Here is a 21,366-nt window from a genome sequence, read left to right on the forward strand (position 1 = left end):
TCCTGTATGATGCAACCAAATTTACCTGATAAAATCTTTTATCTCACAATTTTTGTTATAACAAATGTGCTTTAGAAATACACAGTTATATCAAATGGAGAATAAAGCCCCCCAAATAAAGTCTCTTGTAAGTGCTAAAATTATATATACTTGAAATAAATTGAGTTAACAAAATTAAATATCTACAGTAAATAGCTTTTGATATACTGTATCCTTCCTGGTGCTGTTCTGCAGTCTTTTACTGCCATTTCGTGGAGGTTTTTAATCTGAAAGGCTTTCAGTGACAAATTAGATATTATGTAAAGTTTTCTCAAAATATTATAGATAATTAAACCATACTAAAACTCTTGTCAACTGTTGCTGAAACCGAAATTGAAATCTGTAAGATTACAAGGATTACAACTGTAAGATTACAATTTGCAATGAACTGTTTGCTATATAATATCATAAAACAAAAATCAGGAAAGAAAGAAAATGAAGTTTCTGAGGAAAACAAGTTGTCTTGTGAATTCTTAAAAGCATCCCGTGGATCTCCTAATGGATCTTTAGACATTTCCAGAGACTCTCCTCCTTTGTTGTTTTAGTTGGAAAAGATCAATTAATGATTTAGTCTGAATAAATATAACATTTTAAAGTGAATTTTTAACTCCCAAGTAAATCACACCTTTTTTTTCTAACTGTGAACACACACAAAAAAAGCTTCCCTTTTCTTGTCATTACTCAGCCATATTTTAGTTCTGTGAAGCAGTTTAACTGTTGCTTCTCTATTAAAGTTAACTAAACAATAGTTTAGTGCTAACTGAGTTTAACAATAGTGGATTTAGTAGCTTTAATCAAACACACCTGAACCAATATTTAGTGTTATCAAAATTCAAATTTGATCATAAAATCTTCAGATTTAGTACAGTTAAAGGGGTAATGACATGGATTTCTTATTGTTTTAATATGATCTGAGATTCACTTATAATGTTATTAAAGTTTTTTGCACAAAACATATATATTTGTGAAAAAAAACGTTGTTTATAGATAAAGTATTATGAAATCATTTGATGCAGCTGCTGTCAGATCCAGTACAGCTGGCTGCTTCATCTCTCAACAAAAGTTTCTTTGTGAACTCTCAGGTAAAGAGCCACAGGTGAATATCAGCCGTTATGTGACTGAACGCCAGTGGGCGGGGCTTATTGTGATGATGTATAGCTATTCATCAGTGTCTTGCTCTGGAGGAAGGCATATGCAAATGTATTTGTGACGTCACAGATCCCACAATATCAAAACGAGCTGCTTTTGGAGCTTTGTTTATAATGAGGAGGATGGTTTAAACTATGAAACTTGCAGGATGTTTTAATGGTACAAAGACCTCAATATGTCAAAAGATCAAGGCAAGTTTGATTTCTCATGTCATGACCACTTTAATGCTGAGCACGGCAGAACTGAAAAGAGGAAGCCGTGTGTTGATTTTCTGAAGCACGTTTCAGTGAATCTGAAAGAAAAGTACCTTCCACTTTCATACATGAACGACAAAGCAGAAAAAGGACGAGGAAAAGGAAGAGCTAAAAACAACCCGTATACTACAATATTGATACTCAGAAATGGATTTACATGAATGTCTTTATGAGGAATTCCTCTCCAACTATGTATATAAGAAGGAGCTCAGACGTTATTCTGGACACATCAGATCTGAGATCTTCAAGCTCTACAGATTCTTTCTGTCTTTGTGAAGAAACATCTTGAAGAATGAGAAGCCTGAAGTTTCTGCTGGTCCTGGTGCTCTTCTGCTCTCTGCAGATGACTTCAAGCGGTGAGGACTCTTTGATTTTAATTAAGATAAAATTAATTGATTTTTTGTGTAAGGTTTAGTTTCATTTGTTGCATTAGGTGTTTTAAAATATAGATATATCAACTTAGGATCATGAGCATCGTATATATTTCTGATAGGCTTGTTTGTCTCTATTTCAGCTCCATTATCAGTTAATGTGGCTGTAAACTGCTGTATGGAGTTCAGTAAAGTGAAGATTCCTGTGAAACAGGTGAAGTCTTATTCCTGGACCAGAAGCGACTGTCCCAGACGAGCTATTGTGTGAGTGTCATCTTAGACATTATTTATTTATTTTATTTTAATATTGCAATGTCAATCTGAATGAAAGACTCCATTAAAGAAACACTTTGATCTAAATCTTGTTTTTGTCCTTTTCCTCTCAGGTTTCAGATGATTTCAGGGAGAGAGATCTGTGTAGATCCAGAGACCACCTGGGCGAGTGGACATGTTGCTAAAGTGGACCAGAGAACAACATCTAAAACAACAACAACAACAACTGTTTCTACTGCAAAGACTCAGAGCCCCACAGTCTAAAAGAAGCTACACTGTTTCTATTTGAACTCTGCATTTCATATTGTATATTGTGCTGATGTATATATAAAACTATTTTATTTAGAGAATAATTTATGTGATTGGATTCAGTTGTTTTAATAAAATATAAATGATAATTTTTATCATCATGGAGTATTGTTTTTATCCTCTGTTGCACACATGTTGAAAATAAACTCTTTATTTAAATTTAAGTCTATGTATCTGGTGGATCTATATATTAATAGATGTTAAGAAACAAACTATTTCTATTAAGTATCTCAGTCAGACTGAGTTGTCTAAAACTGACTACTACCTACAAACAAATCTGTTTAAACAACACATTTCCCTTCTTGAAGAAGGGAAATGAAGAAATGAAGATTCCCTTCTTGTGTAAGTACCTAAAATACTATATAATTGAAATTAATAGAATTAACAAAATTAAATATCTACAGTAAATAGATATACTGTGTCATTCTTGGTTCTGTTCTGCAGTCTTTTACTGGGAAAAAAACGGAAAAGCGTAGCGCCAGATCACAGTTCAAACGAATACTTATACATACAGTTTCTGGTGGTGCATAGATCCAAAGATAACTCCAAGATCAAAAAGAATGAAAGATCCGGAGATTTTTTGACTTCATTCTTGTGTGCGGATCTTTCATTCTTTTTGATCCTGCAGTCTTTTACTGCCATTCAGTGGTGGAAGTTTTTAATCTGATAGGCTTTCAAAGAGAAAGAACTAGGCTACATTAAATATTATGTAAAGTTTTCTCAAAATATTGTAAATAATAAAACCATACAAAAAATCTTGCCAACTGTTGCTGAAACTGAAATCTGTAAGATTCTGTAAGATTCTGTAAGATTACAATTCACAGTGAACTGTTTGCTATATAATTGTATCCTAAAACAAAAATCTTGTGAATTCTTAAATGTATCCTGTGGATCTCCTAATGGATCTTCAGAAATTTCCAGAGACTCTCCTCCTTTCTTGATTTAGTTGGAAAAGATAAATTAATGTTTTAGTCTGATTAAAAACATATTTAAAACAGTTCATGTGAGTACAGTGGTTCAACCTTAATATTATGAAGCAACGAGAATACTTTTTGTGTGCCGAAAAAACAAAATAACGACTTTTCAACAATATCTAGTGATGGCCGATTACAAAACCCTGCTTCATGAAGCTTCGAAGCTTTACGAATCTTTTGTTTCGAATCGCGTGTCAAACTGCCAAACTGCTGAAAACATGTGACTTTGGCACTCCGAACCACTGATTTGAAACAAAAGATTCAAAAGCAGTGTTTTGAAATCGGCCATCACTAGATATTGTTGACAAGTCGTTATTTAGTTTTTTTGGTGCACAAAAGGTATTCAGATACTTTCAGATATGATCATCAAGATCTTCTGATTTATTACATTTAGTGCTGAGCATGACAGGCCTGAAAATGAAGAACCTGTGTGTTGATTTCCTGAAGTGCATTTTCAATTAATCTATAAGAAAGGTACTTTCCACATTCTCACATGAGCGACAAAGCAGAAAAGGGATGAGGTAAAGGAACAGCAAAAACAAATAATAATAATTCTACAATCTTCATACTCAGAAAGGGATTTACAAGAATGTCTTTTGGAGAAAAGTATATCGTAGCCTAGGCCTATATTTAATAAAGTGCTCAGAAGTTAATACACATCAGTGTGATAGCCTACACAATTGTGTAAATTGTTCATGGCTCAGAACAATTAACGGGATTTATTTTCTCAATACAGTGTGGAGTTGTAAAATGCTGACTTGTGCAGTGACTTTTGTATGGACAATTCAGAGGGTAGTTTATTTTGGTATGTGTAACGGAGGCCAGCTAGTAGTCGCTGTGTGAGTAAACCTCACTCCTCTGATCTCAAGAGATGCTCTAGCGACTGACGCTAGCACTTGCAGCCTTTAGCCTCCTCGTTAGAGCATCCGACTCCCATGCCAGAGACCCGGGTTCGAGGCCTGTGCAGAGCAGGGCGAGTAAGACCTGGGTAGAGGGGTGACACATGTTCGTATTGGATGAAATTGCAGTGTGCCAGCTCAGTGTTGCCACTTAGTGATTTGGTCGCTAGATTTAATGACTTTTCAAACCCCCTTAACGACTTTTTTTCAAAAAAGCGCCTAGCGACAAATCTAGCGAGTTTTTGGACAAAACTCTGTCGCCAAAAGTCGCCAGTACTGCGAGCGTGAGGTTTTGCTTTCCAGCTGTAGTCACACCTCTCTCTGCGTCTACTCTGTTCAGTGAGTATGAGGCGCCGGACTGGACAAAAGCGAAGCAAACGCCGCGAGCGAGCGACACTGTGCGAGAGAGACCGAGTGTGCGCGCGAGAGAAACCGAGTGTATCCGAGAGCGAGCGAACCTGCGCGAGAGAGACCGAATGTGCGCGCCAGAGAGATCGAGTTGTCAGAGAGATTTATTGCAATTAAAGCATCACTTTCTTTTCACATGAACATGGTAACATATTTGTTACACAGCTACATAATGAATTAAGTGCAGACAGGAAGAGCTTTTAAAGCTTTATTTGTTTTTTGTTTGTTTGTTTGTTTTATTTTTTTATTTTTTATACCCCTATTGTTTTGCTATAAGACATTAACTGATCAGGTTGTGCATGCATTACTTTTGGACTTTCCAAATGATTACAGTCTTTTATTTTCATGCATCTACAGATTTCAAATTTCTTATTAAAAATGTCTGTGTTCTGCTGAAGAAAGGCAGTTGTGCATCAGGGTAAATGAATAATAAGAATTTAATTGAACAAATGAACAATTTTTTTAAAGGATTCATGTTAAAGCAAGTGCCATTTTCCTTTTTTTTAACTTCCTGTTTGGCTATTTATGCTGGGATTCAGTTTGGGTCAGTTTCAGCCAATTTGTCAATGCCTTTTTTTTTGGTCTGTGCTTTAATAAATAGCAAATTATGTACCATAATCTATTTCTTCTTTATTTATTTTTTCTCCATCTACTGAAAAATAGTTTGATAGGCTATGTCTGTACTTTATATACTACATATGCTACTAGAAATGTTAATTATGTATCGTTTATTAATGTAATGTATTAATTTTTATATTGTAGAATTATAGCTGTAACCAGTGCTGCAAATGTAAAACGGTATTGAAATGGTAGAATTACAGTAAATGGTTTTTGTGTTCTTTCTGTTAAACTTTTATCCCAGTTTTGAAACTGTAAAATTGGTCCCCAAATTCCACTCCAACATTAGAGTTGTTTTAATGACTGCATATAATCTGATCAATGTTTACTAATGTACTAATTTACTAATGCTCGGACACACTCGGTCTCTCTCGAGCAGTGTCGCTCGCTCGCGCCGTTCGCCTCGCTTTTGTCCAGTCCGGCGCCTCATACAGTGAGTAATATGTATGCACTTATACAATATGTACTTATGCACTACTCATCCATGTAGTGCGTGAATTGTTTAACATTATTTTTTCATTTAACATCGGAGTCTGATACCCCCTCCCTCTCCCCTATGTAATTAAAGCTGCGACAGTTGAGTGCATGAAGTGTCTAACATTCCACACTTCGTTTTTTCCGTTAATAGACCTTATGTAGCCCCGCCCCCGCCCCTTCTCTACTGACATTTGTTAAGACATCTGCTTTAAACATAACAATGCTCATGATAACTTTCATTAACTCTACAACAAGTAAATCCACTTCACCAGCAAATTATTCTTCAACAGCGATGCCATAGAAATATACAGAGCTACCGCAAAAACGGAAGTTCAAAGACAATATTCTAAAGATGGCGGCGCGCTTGTTTCTCTGGTAAATAAGGTCTACAGAGTACCTCAGGGATGACGTGTTTTTGTAGGCCAACCCGGAAGTTAGCGGCGCACGGATTCCCTCGTTCAAAAGCCTATGCATTTTTCCCATAGACTTTTGGAAAATCGCAAAAAATAAGCTCTGTGTTTCCTCTGCCATTCAAACTAGTGGCTGATTACAGCAAGACAAGCCTGAAGTGCCCCAAAGAAGCCGTGCTGTAAGAGTAACAACAATATATATATATATATATATATATATACATAAGAATGTAATAATATAATGTGTATAATAATAAAAAAAAAATGTACAATGTGACTTTAACGTTAAAGTGGGTTTTGAACTTTTGACCAACAGAGTATGTTCGTGTGATATATTGAAATTCTCTTCACAGGTTCAAGACCGTAAAGGGTCGTCAGGTGTGTGCCAATCCCGCTGATTCATGGGTACAGAAGCTCATCCAGACCATTGACAGCAAGCGCGTCTTGAGTACTAGAGGTGTAAAGACTACCTAAAAACCATACTTGAGTAAAAGTACAGATACCTTACATCGAAAATGACTCGACTGCAAGTTACAAGTAACCAATTCCAATACGACTTGAGTAAAAGTCTTAAAGTATCTGATTTTAACAGTACTTACTCATGCTGAATGTAGGCTCAGAGATGCTCTAGTCCTCAACTTGTGATAAAACATTTTATCACAAGTTAAAATTGTAAGAATTTTTTTAAAAACCATTTGTGTTGGGTGAGACACAACGATGCCAAAATATGCTTGCTGACAAATCTGACCATGCTATAAGGAAAAGAAGTATGAGACAGAGTAATCATTTATTTCTAACAAAAAAACATTGAATTTTGAAAATTTTAATATCTGATATGTTTTGAATATTAATAAATATTTGAATATTTAAAAGATATTCAGTCAATTCTTTATGTATGTGTGAGTGACTGTTTTCTATTTGACAGAATTCAAAATAAAAAAAACAAACAATAAAAACCTGCTCTGTTATAGGTTCATTCAATGCTTTGTGTGTGTGTGTGTGTGTGTGTGTGTGTGTGTGTGTGTGTGTGTGTGTGTGTGTGTGTGTCACATTGAGAATGTTGTTTGTTGTTTGTTGTTCTGTTTTGGTTGTGGGAACAGTGATTTGAAATGTTCTAAAAACGTGGAAATGTCCAGTTTGCTTAACGTTGCGTTATCTTAAGGTTAGCATAACATTCCTGCAACGTTCTTTCCACCTAATTTTTTTTAACAATACAACATTGAAAGAACACTTATTTGGAACATTCCAAGAATGTTAAAATGTCCACATTCTTTAATTTTAAAATGTTATTTTAAGGTTAGAATAATGTTCCTGCACCGTTCTTTTTTCTATTTTTATTCTTTTTTCAATATTTTTTATGAAATCTTGAGTCATTTCTGTCCCTCCATTGACAGCTACGCAACTACCACTTTGATGCTTCAAAAAGTTCTTAAAGAAATTGTAAAACTAATCCATATGAATGAATTTCACACATTCAATTCACATTTATTTGTATAGCGCTTTTCACAATACATGTCGTTTCAAAGCAGCTTCACAGAAAATGCATGTCAACATTACAATTTAGAGTACAATCAGAGATGGCTGTCCAATTTTTGTAATTTCAGCAATGTACATATACAAATCATGCAGTTAGCTAACAATGTATTAATTTAAGCAATGTATTAATTTAAGGTAGAAACAGGGTGCGAATTACACACTGGCCTTCAGGAAAAAACTCCAAATTTAACAATCAATCACAATTCTACAGACTGTTACCAATGTTTTTTTTTTCGACCATCAACTAAAGCCATTACACTGCAAAGGTGGAGCAGAATCTGCATCTGACATGGCATTTATGTTTATTTACGCATAGGCCTACTGTTTAATGCTGCTCATTACATTGCATAAGGTAAAAAGCCTATAAACATGAAGTCATTCGCCTAGGGGTGAAGCTGCAATGTCATGACAAAATCCTTATTGCTCTTAAAAATGTAATGATGATTATTAAGCTGTCAAAGTTTTTTGGTGGGGAAAAAGCATATTCTGGCTACAGACAAAACAAGCCAAGAACCGTAACCCATTTAGAAGGCGACGTTCTCGTGACCTTGCGCAACGTTCCCTAAAAGTTCTAAAAGTGACGAAAATTCCGAACATTAGGGACGTTCCTAAAACGTCTTCTTTTGGTAATGAAAGTGCTGCAGTTCAAGGTTCCTTATATGACTTTAGTGGGACGTTCCATTTTGGTTATTTTATGGTCACATAAGAACATTTTAATCGGATAGGCTTTTAATGAGAAAGATGATAGAACTAGGCCAAATGGATCTCCTAATGGATCTTTAGACATTTCCAGAGACTCTCCTCCTTTCTTGTTTTAGTTGGAAAAGATCTATTAATTTTTTAGTCTGAATAAAAATAACATTTTAAAGTGAATTTTTAACTCCCAAGTAAATCACACCTTTTTTTCTTACTGTGAATACAAAAAAAAAAAAAAAGCTTCCCTTTTCTTGTCATTACTCAGCCATATTTTAGTTCTGTGAAGCAGTTTAACTGTTGCTTCTCTATTAAAGTTAACTAAACAACAAGTTTAATGCTAACTGAGTTTAACAATAGTGGATTTAGTAGCTTTAATCAAACACACCTGAACCAATATTTAGTGTTATCAAAATTCAAATTTGATCATAAAATCTTCAGATTTAGTACAGTTAAAGGGGTAATGACATGGATTTCTTATTGTTTTAATATGATCTGAGATTTACTTATAATGTTATTAAAGTATTTTGCACAAAACATACATTTGTGGAAAAAAACGTTGTTTATAGATAAAGTATTATGAAATCATTTGATGCAGCTGCTGTCAGATCCAGTACAGCTGGCTGCTTCATCTCTCAACAAAAGTTTCTTTGTGAACTCTCAGGTAAAGAGCCACAGGTGAATATCAGCCGTTATGTGACTGAACGCCAGTGGGCGGGGCTTATTGTGTTGATGTATAGCTATTCATCAGTGTCTTGCTCTGGAGGAAGGCATATGCAAATGTATTTGTGACGTCACAGATCCCACAATATCAAAACGAGCTGCTTTTGGAGCTTTGTTTATAATGAGGAGGATGGTTTAAACTATGAAACTTGCAGGATGTTTTAATAGTACAAAGACCTCAATATGTCAAAAGATCAAGGCAAGTTTGATTTCTCATGTCATGACCACTTTAATGCTGAGCACGGCAGAACTGAAAAGAGGAAGCCGTGTGTTGATTTTCTGAAGCACGTTTCAGTGAATCTAAAAGAAAAGTACCTTCCACTTTCATACACGAGCGACAAAGCAGGACGAGGAAAAGGAAGAGCTAAAAACAACCCGTATACTACAATATTGATACTCAGAAATGGATTTACATGAATGTCTTTATGAGGAATTCCTCTCCAACTATGTATATAAGAAGGAGCTCAGACGTTATTCTGGACACATCAGATCTGAGATCTTCAAGCTCTACAGATTCTTTCTGTCTTTGTGAAGAAACATCTTGAAGAATGAGAAGCCTGAAGTTTCTGCTGGTCCTGGTGCTCTTCTGCTCTCTGCAGATGACTTCAAGCGGTGAGGACTCTTTGATTTTAATTAAGATCAAATTAATTGTTTTCAGATTTTTTGTGTAAGGTTTAGTTTCATTTGTTGCATTAGATTATTTAAAAATATAAATAGAGCAACTTAGGAACTAACTAAGAACTTTTATCTTATTTTTTGCATTGGAATGGTATAGACATGTGATAGGCCTTTTTGTCTTCATATTTCAGCTACCGGTGCAATTGATGCAGCAAATTCAAAATGCTGTATGGAGTTCATTAATGTGAAGATTCCTGTGAGACAGGTGAAGTCTTACTACTGGACCAGCAAATGCAAACAGGCTATTGTGTGAGTGTCATCTTAGACATTATTTATTTATTTTATTTTAATATTGCAATGTCAATCTGAATGAAAGACTCCATTAAAGAAACACTTTGATCTAAATCTTGTTTTTGTCCTTTTCCCCTCAGGTTTCAGATGATTTCAGGGAGAAAGATCTGTGTAGATCCAGAGGCCAGCTGGGCGAGCGAACATGTTGCTAAAGTGGACCAGAGAACAAAAGTCTAAAACAAGCTACACTGTTTCTATTTGAACTCTGCATTTCATATTGTATATTGTGCTGATGTGTATATAAAACTATTTTATTTAGAGAATAATTTATGTGATTGGGTTCAGTTGTTTTAATAAAATATAAATGATAATTTTTATTGTCATGTATTGTTTTTGTCCTCTGTTGCACACATGTTGAAAATAAACTCTTTATTTAAATTTACATCTATGTATCTGGTGGATCTCTCTCTCTCTCTCTCTCTCTCTCTCTCTCTCTCTCTCTCTCTCTATATATATATGTAATGTTAAGAAACAAAGTGTTTTAAGTATCTCAGTCAGACTGCATTGTCTAAAACTAACTATACTCCCTGAAACAAATCTGTTCAAACACATTTCCCTTCTTGTTTAAGTACTAAAATACTAAAGTACTAAAATACTTGATATTAATAGAATTGACAAAATTAAATATCTAAAGTAAATAGATATACTGTGTCCTTCCTGGTGCTGTTCTGCAGTCTTTTACTGCCATTTCGTGGTGGAGGTTTCTAGTCTGATAGACTTTCAGTGAGAAAGATGATAGAAGTAGGCTACATTAAATACTATGTAAAGTTTTCTTAAAATATTATAGATAATTAAACCATACTAAAACTCTTGTCAACTGTTGCTGAAACCAAAGTCTGTATCTGTAAGATTACAAGGATTACAACTGTAAGATTACAATTTGCAATGAACTGTTTGCTATATAATATCCTAAAACAAAAATCAGGAAAGAAAGAAAATGAAGTTTCTGAGGAACACAAGTTGTCTTGTGAATTTATGGTATGGTGTTGCCTCCAGGCAACATGGTCTATTTTAGTTTGTTTTTAATAAAATAAGGCACAAATTGAATGATCAAACATATCTCAGGACAGAATAACTCAAATACTAATCAATAAAAGTGCAAAAAAGACCAAAACATGACCAACAGGGGTCCATTTTGTGTCCTGTTTCAGCACATGTCACATGGCTCCATATTTTCTCCAATGAAAAATGCTTTTTTCACTTGTTTGTATCCATTTAATCACCCACAAAAAATACGAGTCACCTTCACTGGCAAGTAAAGAAGTATTTTCAAGAACTTTACATTATATATCATCAAATGTTTTAGAGAAAATAACAAAAAACTGTGTGTTGCCTTAAAGCAACATTGTACCATAATGGAATCACACAAGGCCATTATATTTGTAAGGAAAAGAGTTATAATTATCTAAATATATTTGCATTTTCATATGATTTTGTAATGCATTTATAAGAATAATAATTCACATACTATAACTGCATATATTATGATCTGCACATTTTCTATAGCACTTCAAAAAGGTATATGTAGCACTGGCAGTTGATGAGGGTGAGGATGAGGGGTCATACTGTGATGAGGAAGATGAAATCATAGTGACAATCCGTCAGGGATAGAGTGAGGGTGAGAGAGAAGATGGAGATGAGGATGAAGATGGATATGATAACTTGATATAATAACACAGTAATATGATGGTTTGGTAATACTTGTGTTCCACTATGGTACAATGTTGCCTGAGGGCAACAGCTGGATATAAAATGTTACTTTTTATTAAATATGAAACTTTTAATACATTAAAAACTTGATAAATTTGTTTTTTTAAGTGTCTAGTTAAAGAAATTGATGGTTTCAATAAATATATTCCTTTTTTTCTACATGAAAATGCCAAAAGTTTAAATTTTTCCATTGTGGTACAATGTTGCCTCGAGGCAACAAACTTATAAAAAATAAATAAATGAAAAATTTATGAAAATGTTTATTGATATTGTTAAAGTGCCCAATTTTAAGCAGGAAAAACAACACAAATAATTTTTTCCTCATTGATATCATATTGCGTACCATAGAGGAAGCATCCTGTGGATCTCTGGATGGATCTTCAGAAATTTCCAGAGACTCTCCTCTCTTCTTTTAGTTGGAAAAGATAAATGTGTATTGTCTGAATAAATATAACATTTTAAAGTGACTTTTTAACTCCCAAGTAAAGCACACCTTTTTATTCTTACTGTGAATACACAAAAAAAGCCTCCCTTTTCTTGTCATTACTCAGCCATATTTTAGTTCTGTGAAGCAGTTTAACTGTTGCTTCTCTATTAAAGTTAACTAAACAATAGTTTAGTGCTAAGTGAGTTTAACAATAGTGGATTTAGTAGCTTTAATCAAACACTCCTGAACCAGTTAATCAGGGTCTTTGGGTTTACTTTGGATGAAAGCGGTCATATTTAATGATAGAAAAATTCAAATTTGATCATAAAATCTTCTGATTTAGTACTGTTAAAGCTGTAATGACATGGATTGTTTTATTGTTTTAATATGATCTGTTAATGCTATTAAAGTTTTTTTTTTTTTTTTTGCATAAAACACATATTTGCAGAAAAAACATCATTTACAGACAAAGCATTATGAAATCATTTGATACAGCTGCTGTCAGATCTAATACAAAATTTTGTTTGCGAACTCTCCATACTGTATCCAGTGTAGAGAGCCACAGTGATTATAATCTTGTATTTGATTTTGACGTGACCCTCACATCAGTGTAGGCGAATGTCAGCCGTTACGTGACCGAACGCCAGTGGTGTGATGATGTATAGCTATTCATCAGTGTCTTGCTCTGCAAATGTATTTGGCAATGTGACATCACAGATCCCGCAATATCAAAATGAGCTGCTTTTAGAGCTTGATTAAATAAATGCTTTGTTTATAATGAGGACGATGGTTTAAGCTATAAAACTTGCAGGATGTTTTATGCACGGCAGAACTGAAAAGAGGAAGCCGTGTGTTGATTTTCTGAAGCACGTTTCAGTGAATCTGGAAGAAAAGTACCTTACACTTTCATACACGAGCGACAAAGCAGAAAAAGGACGAGGAAAAGGTCAACTCGCATACCACATGAATGGATTTACATGAATGTCTTTATGAGGAATTCCTCTCCTGCTATGTGCAGATGACGTCAAGCGGTGAGGACTCTTTGGTTTTAAATAAGATAAAATGAATTGTTTTCAGATTTTTCAGTTTCATTTGTTGCAGAAGGTGATTTAAAAATATAGATAGAGCAACTTAGAAACTAACTAAGAACTTTTATCTTATTTTTTTTTTTTTTTGCATTGGAATGGTATAGACTTGTGATAGACCTTTTTGTCTTCATATTTCAGCTCCCAGTGCACTTGATGCAGCAAATTCAAAGTGCTGTATAGAGTTCAGTAAAGTGAAGATTCCTGTGAAACAGGTGAAGTCTTATTCCTGGAGCAGAAGCGACTGTCCCAGACGAGCCATTGAGTGTGTCATCTTAGATGCTTTGTTTATAATGAGGAGGATGGTTTAAACTATGAAACTTGCAGGATGTTTTAATGGTACAAAGACCTTAATATGTCAAAAGATCAAGGCAAGTTTGATTTCTCATGTCATGACCACTTTAATGCTGAGCACGGCAGAACTGAAAAGAGGAAGCCGTGTGTTGATTTTCTGAAGCACATTTCAGTGAATCTGAAAGAAAAGTACCTTTCACTTGCATACATGAGTGACAAAGCAGAAAAAGGACTAGGAAAAGGAAGAGTTAAAAACAACTTATATACTACAATATTGATACTCAGAAATGGATTTACATGAATGTCTTTATGAGGAATTCCTCTCCAACTATGTATATAAGAAGGAGCTCAGACATTATTCTGGACACATCAGATCTGAGATCTTCAAGCTCTACAGATTCTTTCTGTCTTTGTGAAGAAACATCTTGAAGAATGAGAAGCCTGATGTTTCTGCTGGTCCTGGTGCTCTTCTGCTCTCTGCAGATGACTTCAAGCGGTGAGGACTCTTTGATTTTAATTAAGATAATTTTTTTTTTTTTTTTTTTTTTTTCAGATTTTTTGTGGAAGGTTTACTTTCATTTGTTGCAGAAGGTGGTTTAAAAATATAGATATAGCAACTTGAAAACATTTGTCTTATTTTTTTGCATTGGCATGGTATAGACTTAGGCCTTTTGTCTTCATATTTCAGCTCCCAGTGCACTTGATGCAGCAAATTCAAAGTGCTGTTTTGGGTCAAAAAATGTGAAGATTCCTGTGAAACTGGTGAAGTCTTACTCCTGGACCACGAGCGACTGTCCCAGACGAGCCATTGTGTGAGTGTCATCTTTAACATTATTTTTTATTTTCAAACTCCATTAAAGAAACACTTTGATCTAAATCTTGTTTTTGTCCTTTTCCCCTCAGGTTTCAGATGATTTCAGGGAGAGAGATCTGTGTAGATCCAGAGACCACCTGGGCGAGCGGACATGTTGCTATAGTGGACAAGAGAACAACATCTAAAACAACAACAACAACAACTGTTTCTACTGCAAAGACTCAGAGCCCCACAGTCTAAAACAAGCTACACTGTTTCTATTTGAACTCTGCATTTCATATTGTATATTGTGCTGATGTGTATATAAAACTATTTTATTTAGAAAATAATTTATGTGATTGGATTCAGTTGTTTTAATAAAATATAAATTATAATTTTTATCATCATGGAGTATTGTTTTTATCCTCTGTTGCACACATGTTGAAAATAAACTTTTCATTTAAATTTAAGTCTATGTATCTGGTGGATATAGATAGATAGACGGAGCTAAACGGAGACGTTTATGTTGCAAGTCACAGAATGGACTGATGAAACCTGTAATGATTAATCTTCTATTAAAGCATGAATTTGATGTAAACAGTAAATCTACATAATATTCACATATGCAGCTCATAGGGGACATACATACATAGCAGTTACAGCATGAAATAGTATTTAAACCTATAACATTTTACATAAATAACTTTTAAACAGCCTATGACATTTTTTATTTCACAATTCTGACTTTTTTTCTTGCATTTGCGTGTTTATATCTCTCAGTTCGGACTTTATAATTCGCAAGTGTGAGTTTATATCACAATTCTGACGGGGGGAAAGTCAGAATTGCAGGATATAAACTTGCAATTCTGAGAAAAATAGACAGAATGATGAGTAGCCTATATCTCACAATTCTGTTTTTCCTTCTAAGAAATGTGAGATATAAACTCGGATTTGTGAGGGGGAAAAAAGTCAGAATTGTGAGATATAAACTCGAAATTAACCTTTTCATTCTTTTATTCTGTGACTTCCATAGACTGCTACTGCAGAACTGTCATTTTCTGCAACCAGGTAGGCTCCGCCCACAAAAAAAACCTGCCCTTTTCTTGTCATTACATTTGCATATTTATGCAAATGTAATGTCATAGCATTTTATTTTAAAGTGGAACTGTTCCTTGTTCCAAGAGTTGCCCTGACTAAAGATTTTTCTAGTAGTCGTTCATTTAGGCCATTAATCATTTAGTTGCACATTTATATTAAATTAATTAATATAATAATAGCCCACTAAACCATCCTTTAATAACTATATAGCTATAGGTGTGATATAGCACATTCCGCGCTCAAGCTCACGCATAAATCTTGCTGCAAAGTACCGGCAAAAGTAATAATTATCAATGTGTTGGGGGAAAAGAACACATTTTAAACTATTTATAACATGTTTAAACTATAGTGCTTTCTGAGTCAGTGTCGGCTGCAAAGATGAAGTTGATCTCCTCTCTATATTTGAGAGATCTTTGTCCTGTATCCGACATCTGAAGACATATAAGCAATTGTGGGGATGTCCCAAACAGCAGCTTGGCACATTTGGCCATCGTTCACAGAGAGCAAAGGCTGGTTTGAGACTTTAAAGGGTTAGTTCATCCAAAAATGAAAATTCTGTCATTTATTACTCACGCTCATGCCGTTCCACACCCGTAACGCAAATTGAGATATTTTTGAGATATTTTTGTTGAAATCCGATGGCTCAGTGAGGCCTACATAGGGAGCAATGACATTTCCTCTCTCAAGATCCATAAAGGTACTAAAAACATATTTAAATCAGTTCATGTGAATACAGTGGTTCAATATTAATATTATAAAGCGACGAGAATATTTTTGGTGCGCCAAAAAAAACAAAATAATGACTTATATAGTGATGGCCGATTTCAAAACACTGCTTCATAAAGCTTCGGAGCATAATGAATCAGATTGTCGAATCCGCAGTTCGGAGCGCCAAAGTCACGTGATTTCAGCAGTTTGGCGGTTTGACACGCGATCCGAATCATGATTCGACATGCTGATTCATAACGCTCCGAATCTTCCTGAAGCAGTGTTTTGAAATCGGCCATCACTATATAAGTCGTTATTTTGGTTTTTCTGGCACACCAAAAATATTCTCGTCGCTTTATAATATTAATATTGAACCACTGTACTCACATGAACTGATTTAAATATGTTTTTAGTACGTTAATGGATCTTGAAGAGAGAAAATGTCATTGCTCCCTATGTAGGCCTCACTGAGCCATCGGATTTCAACAAAAACATCTCAAAATGTGTTCCGAAGATTAACGAAGGTCTTACGGGTGTAAAACGGCACGAGGGTGAGTAATTAATGACAGAATTTTCATTTTTGGATGAACTAACCCTTTAAATAGCAAGTAAATATATCCCAGTGCCTTTTGTTGTCATGTTGCAAAGTGAACTGAAAAGAGGAAGCCGTTTGTTGATTTTCTGAAGCACGTTTCAGTGAATCTAAAAGAAAAGTACCTTACACTTTCATACATGAGCGACAAAGCAGAAAAAGGATGAGGAAAAGAAAGAGCTAAAAACAACTCACATTCTACAATATTGATACTCAGAAATGGATTTACATGAATGTCTTTATGAGGAATTCCTCTCCAACTATGTATATAAGAAGGAGCTCAGACGTTATTCTGGACACATCAGATCTGAGATCTTCAAGCTCTACAGATTCTTTCTGTCATTGTGAAGAAACATCTTGAAGAATGAGAAGCCTGATGTTTCTGCTGGTCCTGGTGCTCTTCTGCTCTCTGCAGATGACTTCAAGCGGTGAGGACTCTTTGATTTTAATTAACATAAAATGAATTGTTTTCAGATGCAAATTGTTTTCAGAGCGACTTGAAAACTTTTGTCTTATTTTTTGCATGAGCATGGTATAGATTTGTGATAGTCCTTTTTGTCTTCATATTTCAGCTCCCAGGGCAGTTAATGTGGCTGAAAAGTGCTGTATAGAGTTCAGTAAAGTGAAGATTCCTGTGAGACTGGTGAAGTCTTATTCCTGGACCAGAAGCGACTGTCCCAGACAAGCCATTGTGTGAGTGTCATCTTAGACATTATTTCATTTTCAAACTCCAGTTGATCTGAATGAGACACTCCATTAAAGAAACACTTTGATCTAAATCTTGTTTTTGTCCTTTTCCCCTCAGGTTTCATATGATTTCAGGGAAAGAGATCTGTGTAGATCCAGAGACCACCTGGGCGAGCGGACATGTTGCTAAAGTGGACCAGAGAACAACATCTGCTACAGCAAAGACTCAGAGCCCCACAGTCTAAAAGAAACTGTTTCTATTTGAACTCTGCATTTCATATTGTATATCTGACCACTATTTCTATTTTTTCTATTTCTATCTATAAAATGTGATGTTTCTGTGAAATATGTTATATGATTTGAGCTTTTTAATAAAATATAAATGATTATAATGTGATGTGTAAAGCAATCTTTTTATCCAATTTAAACTTATTTTTGTTTAAAAGTCTGTAGTAAAGTAATATTACTACTATTAATAATAATAGTACTACAAAAAATCTAGTAAATAAATATAAAAAAAATCTAATAAATATTATAAATATTTGATACAATACAACTTTATTGTTAGTTTTCACAAAAATTCACTTAGCGTCGATAAGGTCAGCTTCATCATGTATTACCAACACAATTTACATTTTTATTTAATTTACAACATTTACAACATAAGTCATAGTGTTCATACACAACATACTCCAAAAAAATAAACTCTCATTTATCACACCACTGTTCCTGGTTAAAACAGACTGATGCAAGGAGTTTTTCAGTCTAATTAAACTGAGGGCTGTAAAATATTTCTATTTGATGTTAGAAGTTGATATTATAACGCATGTGAGAGATCAACCAGTCTACGAGCCAGTCTGATCATATTTTTGTTGTGATCTGTCTGAAAAGACTGTTCCAGCAGTAAGCCAACGATCTTTGCACAAATGCGAATTTGATTACATATTTTAGATTTAGTTTTGCAGACAAACTGCTGGTTTTCTTTGAACTGGTACACTAAAAGATACATCTGACTCCATCCACGGTAATGACAATCCTGTCTGCGCTAGTAGGTGTCAAGTACTGTAAATCTGCACATTTCTCAACACTATGGGATTAAATTCCCGCCTAAAGTATTGCGGTCACGGATCCAAAAATAATAAGTGTGAATCAACAATTTAAAAACACATGTAAAAATATATTGCACAAACTAAAAAATATAATGCAAAATGATCAGAATAGCAAACAACGTGGTCACGGATCAAAATATAAAAAGCGTGAATCGAAATAAATTAAAAGCGCATTTGAAAAATAACAAGCATGAAACAAAACTTTAAACACATTAAAAATTATATTGCACAAATCTTAAACTTGTGTTTATGTGTTATTAAAACTTGCTTTTATTACTCTGTACTTTGTGCTCTTATATTTTCTGCTCATATTTTACTCTTTTGTATGCTTGTGCTGTTTTTCTCTTTGCTCTTCTTTCTGTTATGCTCTTGCTTTTTCTAAATGTTGCAGTTTGAGTTTCATGTAAATTAGGCCGGGCTTAAGCGTCACCATTGGTCCACTAGTTCTAGATTGACAGCTCCTCCCCTAGCCAATCAATTGAAGAGAGGGAGTTGATGTCACTCCAATGCTAACAGGCTGATATCTAGCAAAATGACAATCAAACACTTTTATATTTAGTACAAGGTTTTAAAATATTACAACATTTTCCATGTTTTATAGCGGTTGTACCGAATGACCTGATGTTTCGGGACATGCGTATGAGCAAGTGAAAACATTAATTTTTCAAATAGTTAAAAGAGAGTTAGTTACTTTGCTTCACGACCATTTGGTCATTTGCAGGTGTCTGAATGATGTCACATCCTGTCACATGATACTGACCGCATGACTCGATCCAAAATGGTCCCTTTATATTGGTTACTCCAAATGACATCAATGAAATTCATTTTCCGGACATTTTTTCTCATAACAAAGCAATGACTTCTACACATAATTTTAAAACCATTTTGCACTATGTTGATATATGATGATATAAAATCATGCCAGAATAAAAAATATATACATTTATTACATTTTAAGATATTTTAATCACAAATGAAATGGACGGTTAAACTGAATGATCCTTCAAAATCTTTAAAACACCTTAATATGTAGCAAAATATAATTAAAACCTTTTGGATTCAATAAAAGAGATCTAGTTGGATATCATATCATACTTTGGATGTCATATCTTTGTTTGGACAAAAAAATGACCCGTCATGTCATTGACCCATATATATATCTCATGCTGATAGGATAGATGTGGTTATTGCTGATGACGAGTTGATTGGATAGATCATTTGTACGTGCTCCTCCTAAACTTTGTCATTTGATGTTTAATGCTCAGTGCTTAAAATTCACCCTTAATTTGAGGCTAGCAAGGCCGATCTTGAGCAAAATGTTCAGTCTGTTGCAGTCTAAGATAATAAAGAATACGCAATACAATACTGCAATTGTGACACAATACAAAGCAGTGAAATACATGAATGTAAGAAAATGCTGAGGAGGTGATTTTAAAACCACATAACACGACGCAACACCATGTAGTCACAGGAAATCTGCTTCCTTCTTTCTTCTCAGTAGTGCACATGTAAAACCAGTCAGGGTCAAACACATATTTTGTTTTTTCATAGAAATTATTTTCACAGCTGAGGAAAAGTGGTCTAGTTAGTTTTGGTTTTCCAAAATTTTGCTTTTCCCACGAGAAACTTTACATTTGCTTGCTAAATGCAAAAGCATTGACACAATTTTTCCTCCCATCTCATATTGTTTTCCTTTACCATGTCCCTTTAGGGGCTCCGTAGTAAAGAGATTAAGTAGTAGGGGAAAGTCAAGTCAAGTCTAAAACATGAATGATGCAAAAACACCATTTTGAATACACATGAATGTCTGGTAGACATCCCCTCTTTCTCAGAATATTTGTCCCTGTGAAATATTCAAATAATTAATGTTGAGTAAGGCCACTTGAAGAAAGCATGAATTGGGCCCTTTCTTATAACACTGAAAAAACAGAAGTAGAAAGAGGATGAGGAATGGAAACAGCTCAAACCATGATATGTTGATCCTCAGAAGTGCATTTACTTGAATATCTATTGGAGGAATATCTCTCATATACTCAGTAGACTATATAATGAGAAAAAGTAGCTCTCTGCATGCCACTCTGAAATATTTTCTCTGAATATTTGACTATTGGGTTAAATAAAATGATAGTTCAACTAAAAACCAAAATTGTGTGATTATTAACTCACCGAAATGTCTTTCAAAACCTGAATGAGTGGAACACAAAAGTAAAATTAATTGCAGAATGTTTAAGATGCCCTTTTCTTAAAATGTAAGACAATGGTGACCATGACTATAATAAAGTAAGGCAAGATTTCTAATGAATAATGACTTTCGTTCTGTTCCTCACACAAAGCAACCATTTCTTCAGATGTTTTGAAATATGCACACAGGTTTTATGATGCTTTATGCTGCTTTTTTATATGGACTTAGATGCATAAACAAAGCCATTATGTTAAGATGGTACCTTACAGGATTAGTTCACTTTCAAATGAAAATAACCCCAAGCTTTACTCACCCTCAATCCATCCTAGGTGACTTTCTTCTTTCTGATGAACACAATCGGAGAAATATTAATAAATATCCTGACACATCCGAGCTTTATAATGGCAGTAAGCGTTACCAAACGAGTATAAGCTGAAGAAAGTGTCTCCATCCACATCCATCCATCATAAACGTATTTCGCACGGCTCCGGGGGGTTAATAAAGGCCTTCTGAAGCGAAATGATGCATTTGTGTAAAAAAAAATCCATATTTAACAAGTTATGAAGTAAAATATCTAGC

At 34.5% G+C, this 21,366-nt stretch overlaps 1 protein-coding gene across 12 annotated transcripts; it reads left to right on the plus strand.

The window, feature by feature from the left end:
* Positions 1–1,312: 1,312 nt before the first annotated feature.
* On the plus strand, positions 1,313–17,888 carry LOC127507331 (monocyte chemotactic protein 1B). Of its 12 annotated transcripts, none has more exons than XM_051884335.1 (4): positions 1,653–1,798; positions 13,466–14,114; positions 14,307–14,430; positions 14,522–14,806. In XM_051884335.1, exons 2-4 carry the CDS (start codon positions 14,051–14,053, stop codon positions 14,670–14,672), a joined length of 339 nt encoding a protein of 112 aa, XP_051740295.1. In that variant the 5' UTR covers positions 1,653–1,798; positions 13,466–14,050; the 3' UTR covers positions 14,673–14,806. The 12 variants fall into 12 exon arrangements, with proteins under 12 accessions (XP_051740296.1, XP_051740297.1, XP_051740305.1 ...); XM_051884338.1 differs by lacking the exons at positions 1,653–1,798; positions 13,466–14,114; positions 14,307–14,430; positions 14,522–14,806 and adding exons at positions 9,437–9,745; positions 9,943–10,040; positions 17,477–17,502; positions 17,615–17,888; XM_051884334.1 differs by lacking the exon at positions 1,653–1,798 and adding an exon at positions 9,600–9,745.
* The last annotated feature ends 3,478 nt before the right edge of the window (positions 17,889–21,366 follow it).

This window comes from Ctenopharyngodon idella, chromosome 24 (genome assembly GCF_019924925.1).
Source record: "Ctenopharyngodon idella isolate HZGC_01 chromosome 24, HZGC01, whole genome shotgun sequence".
In the NCBI taxonomy this organism is placed as follows: Eukaryota; Metazoa; Chordata; class Actinopteri; order Cypriniformes; family Xenocyprididae; genus Ctenopharyngodon; species Ctenopharyngodon idella.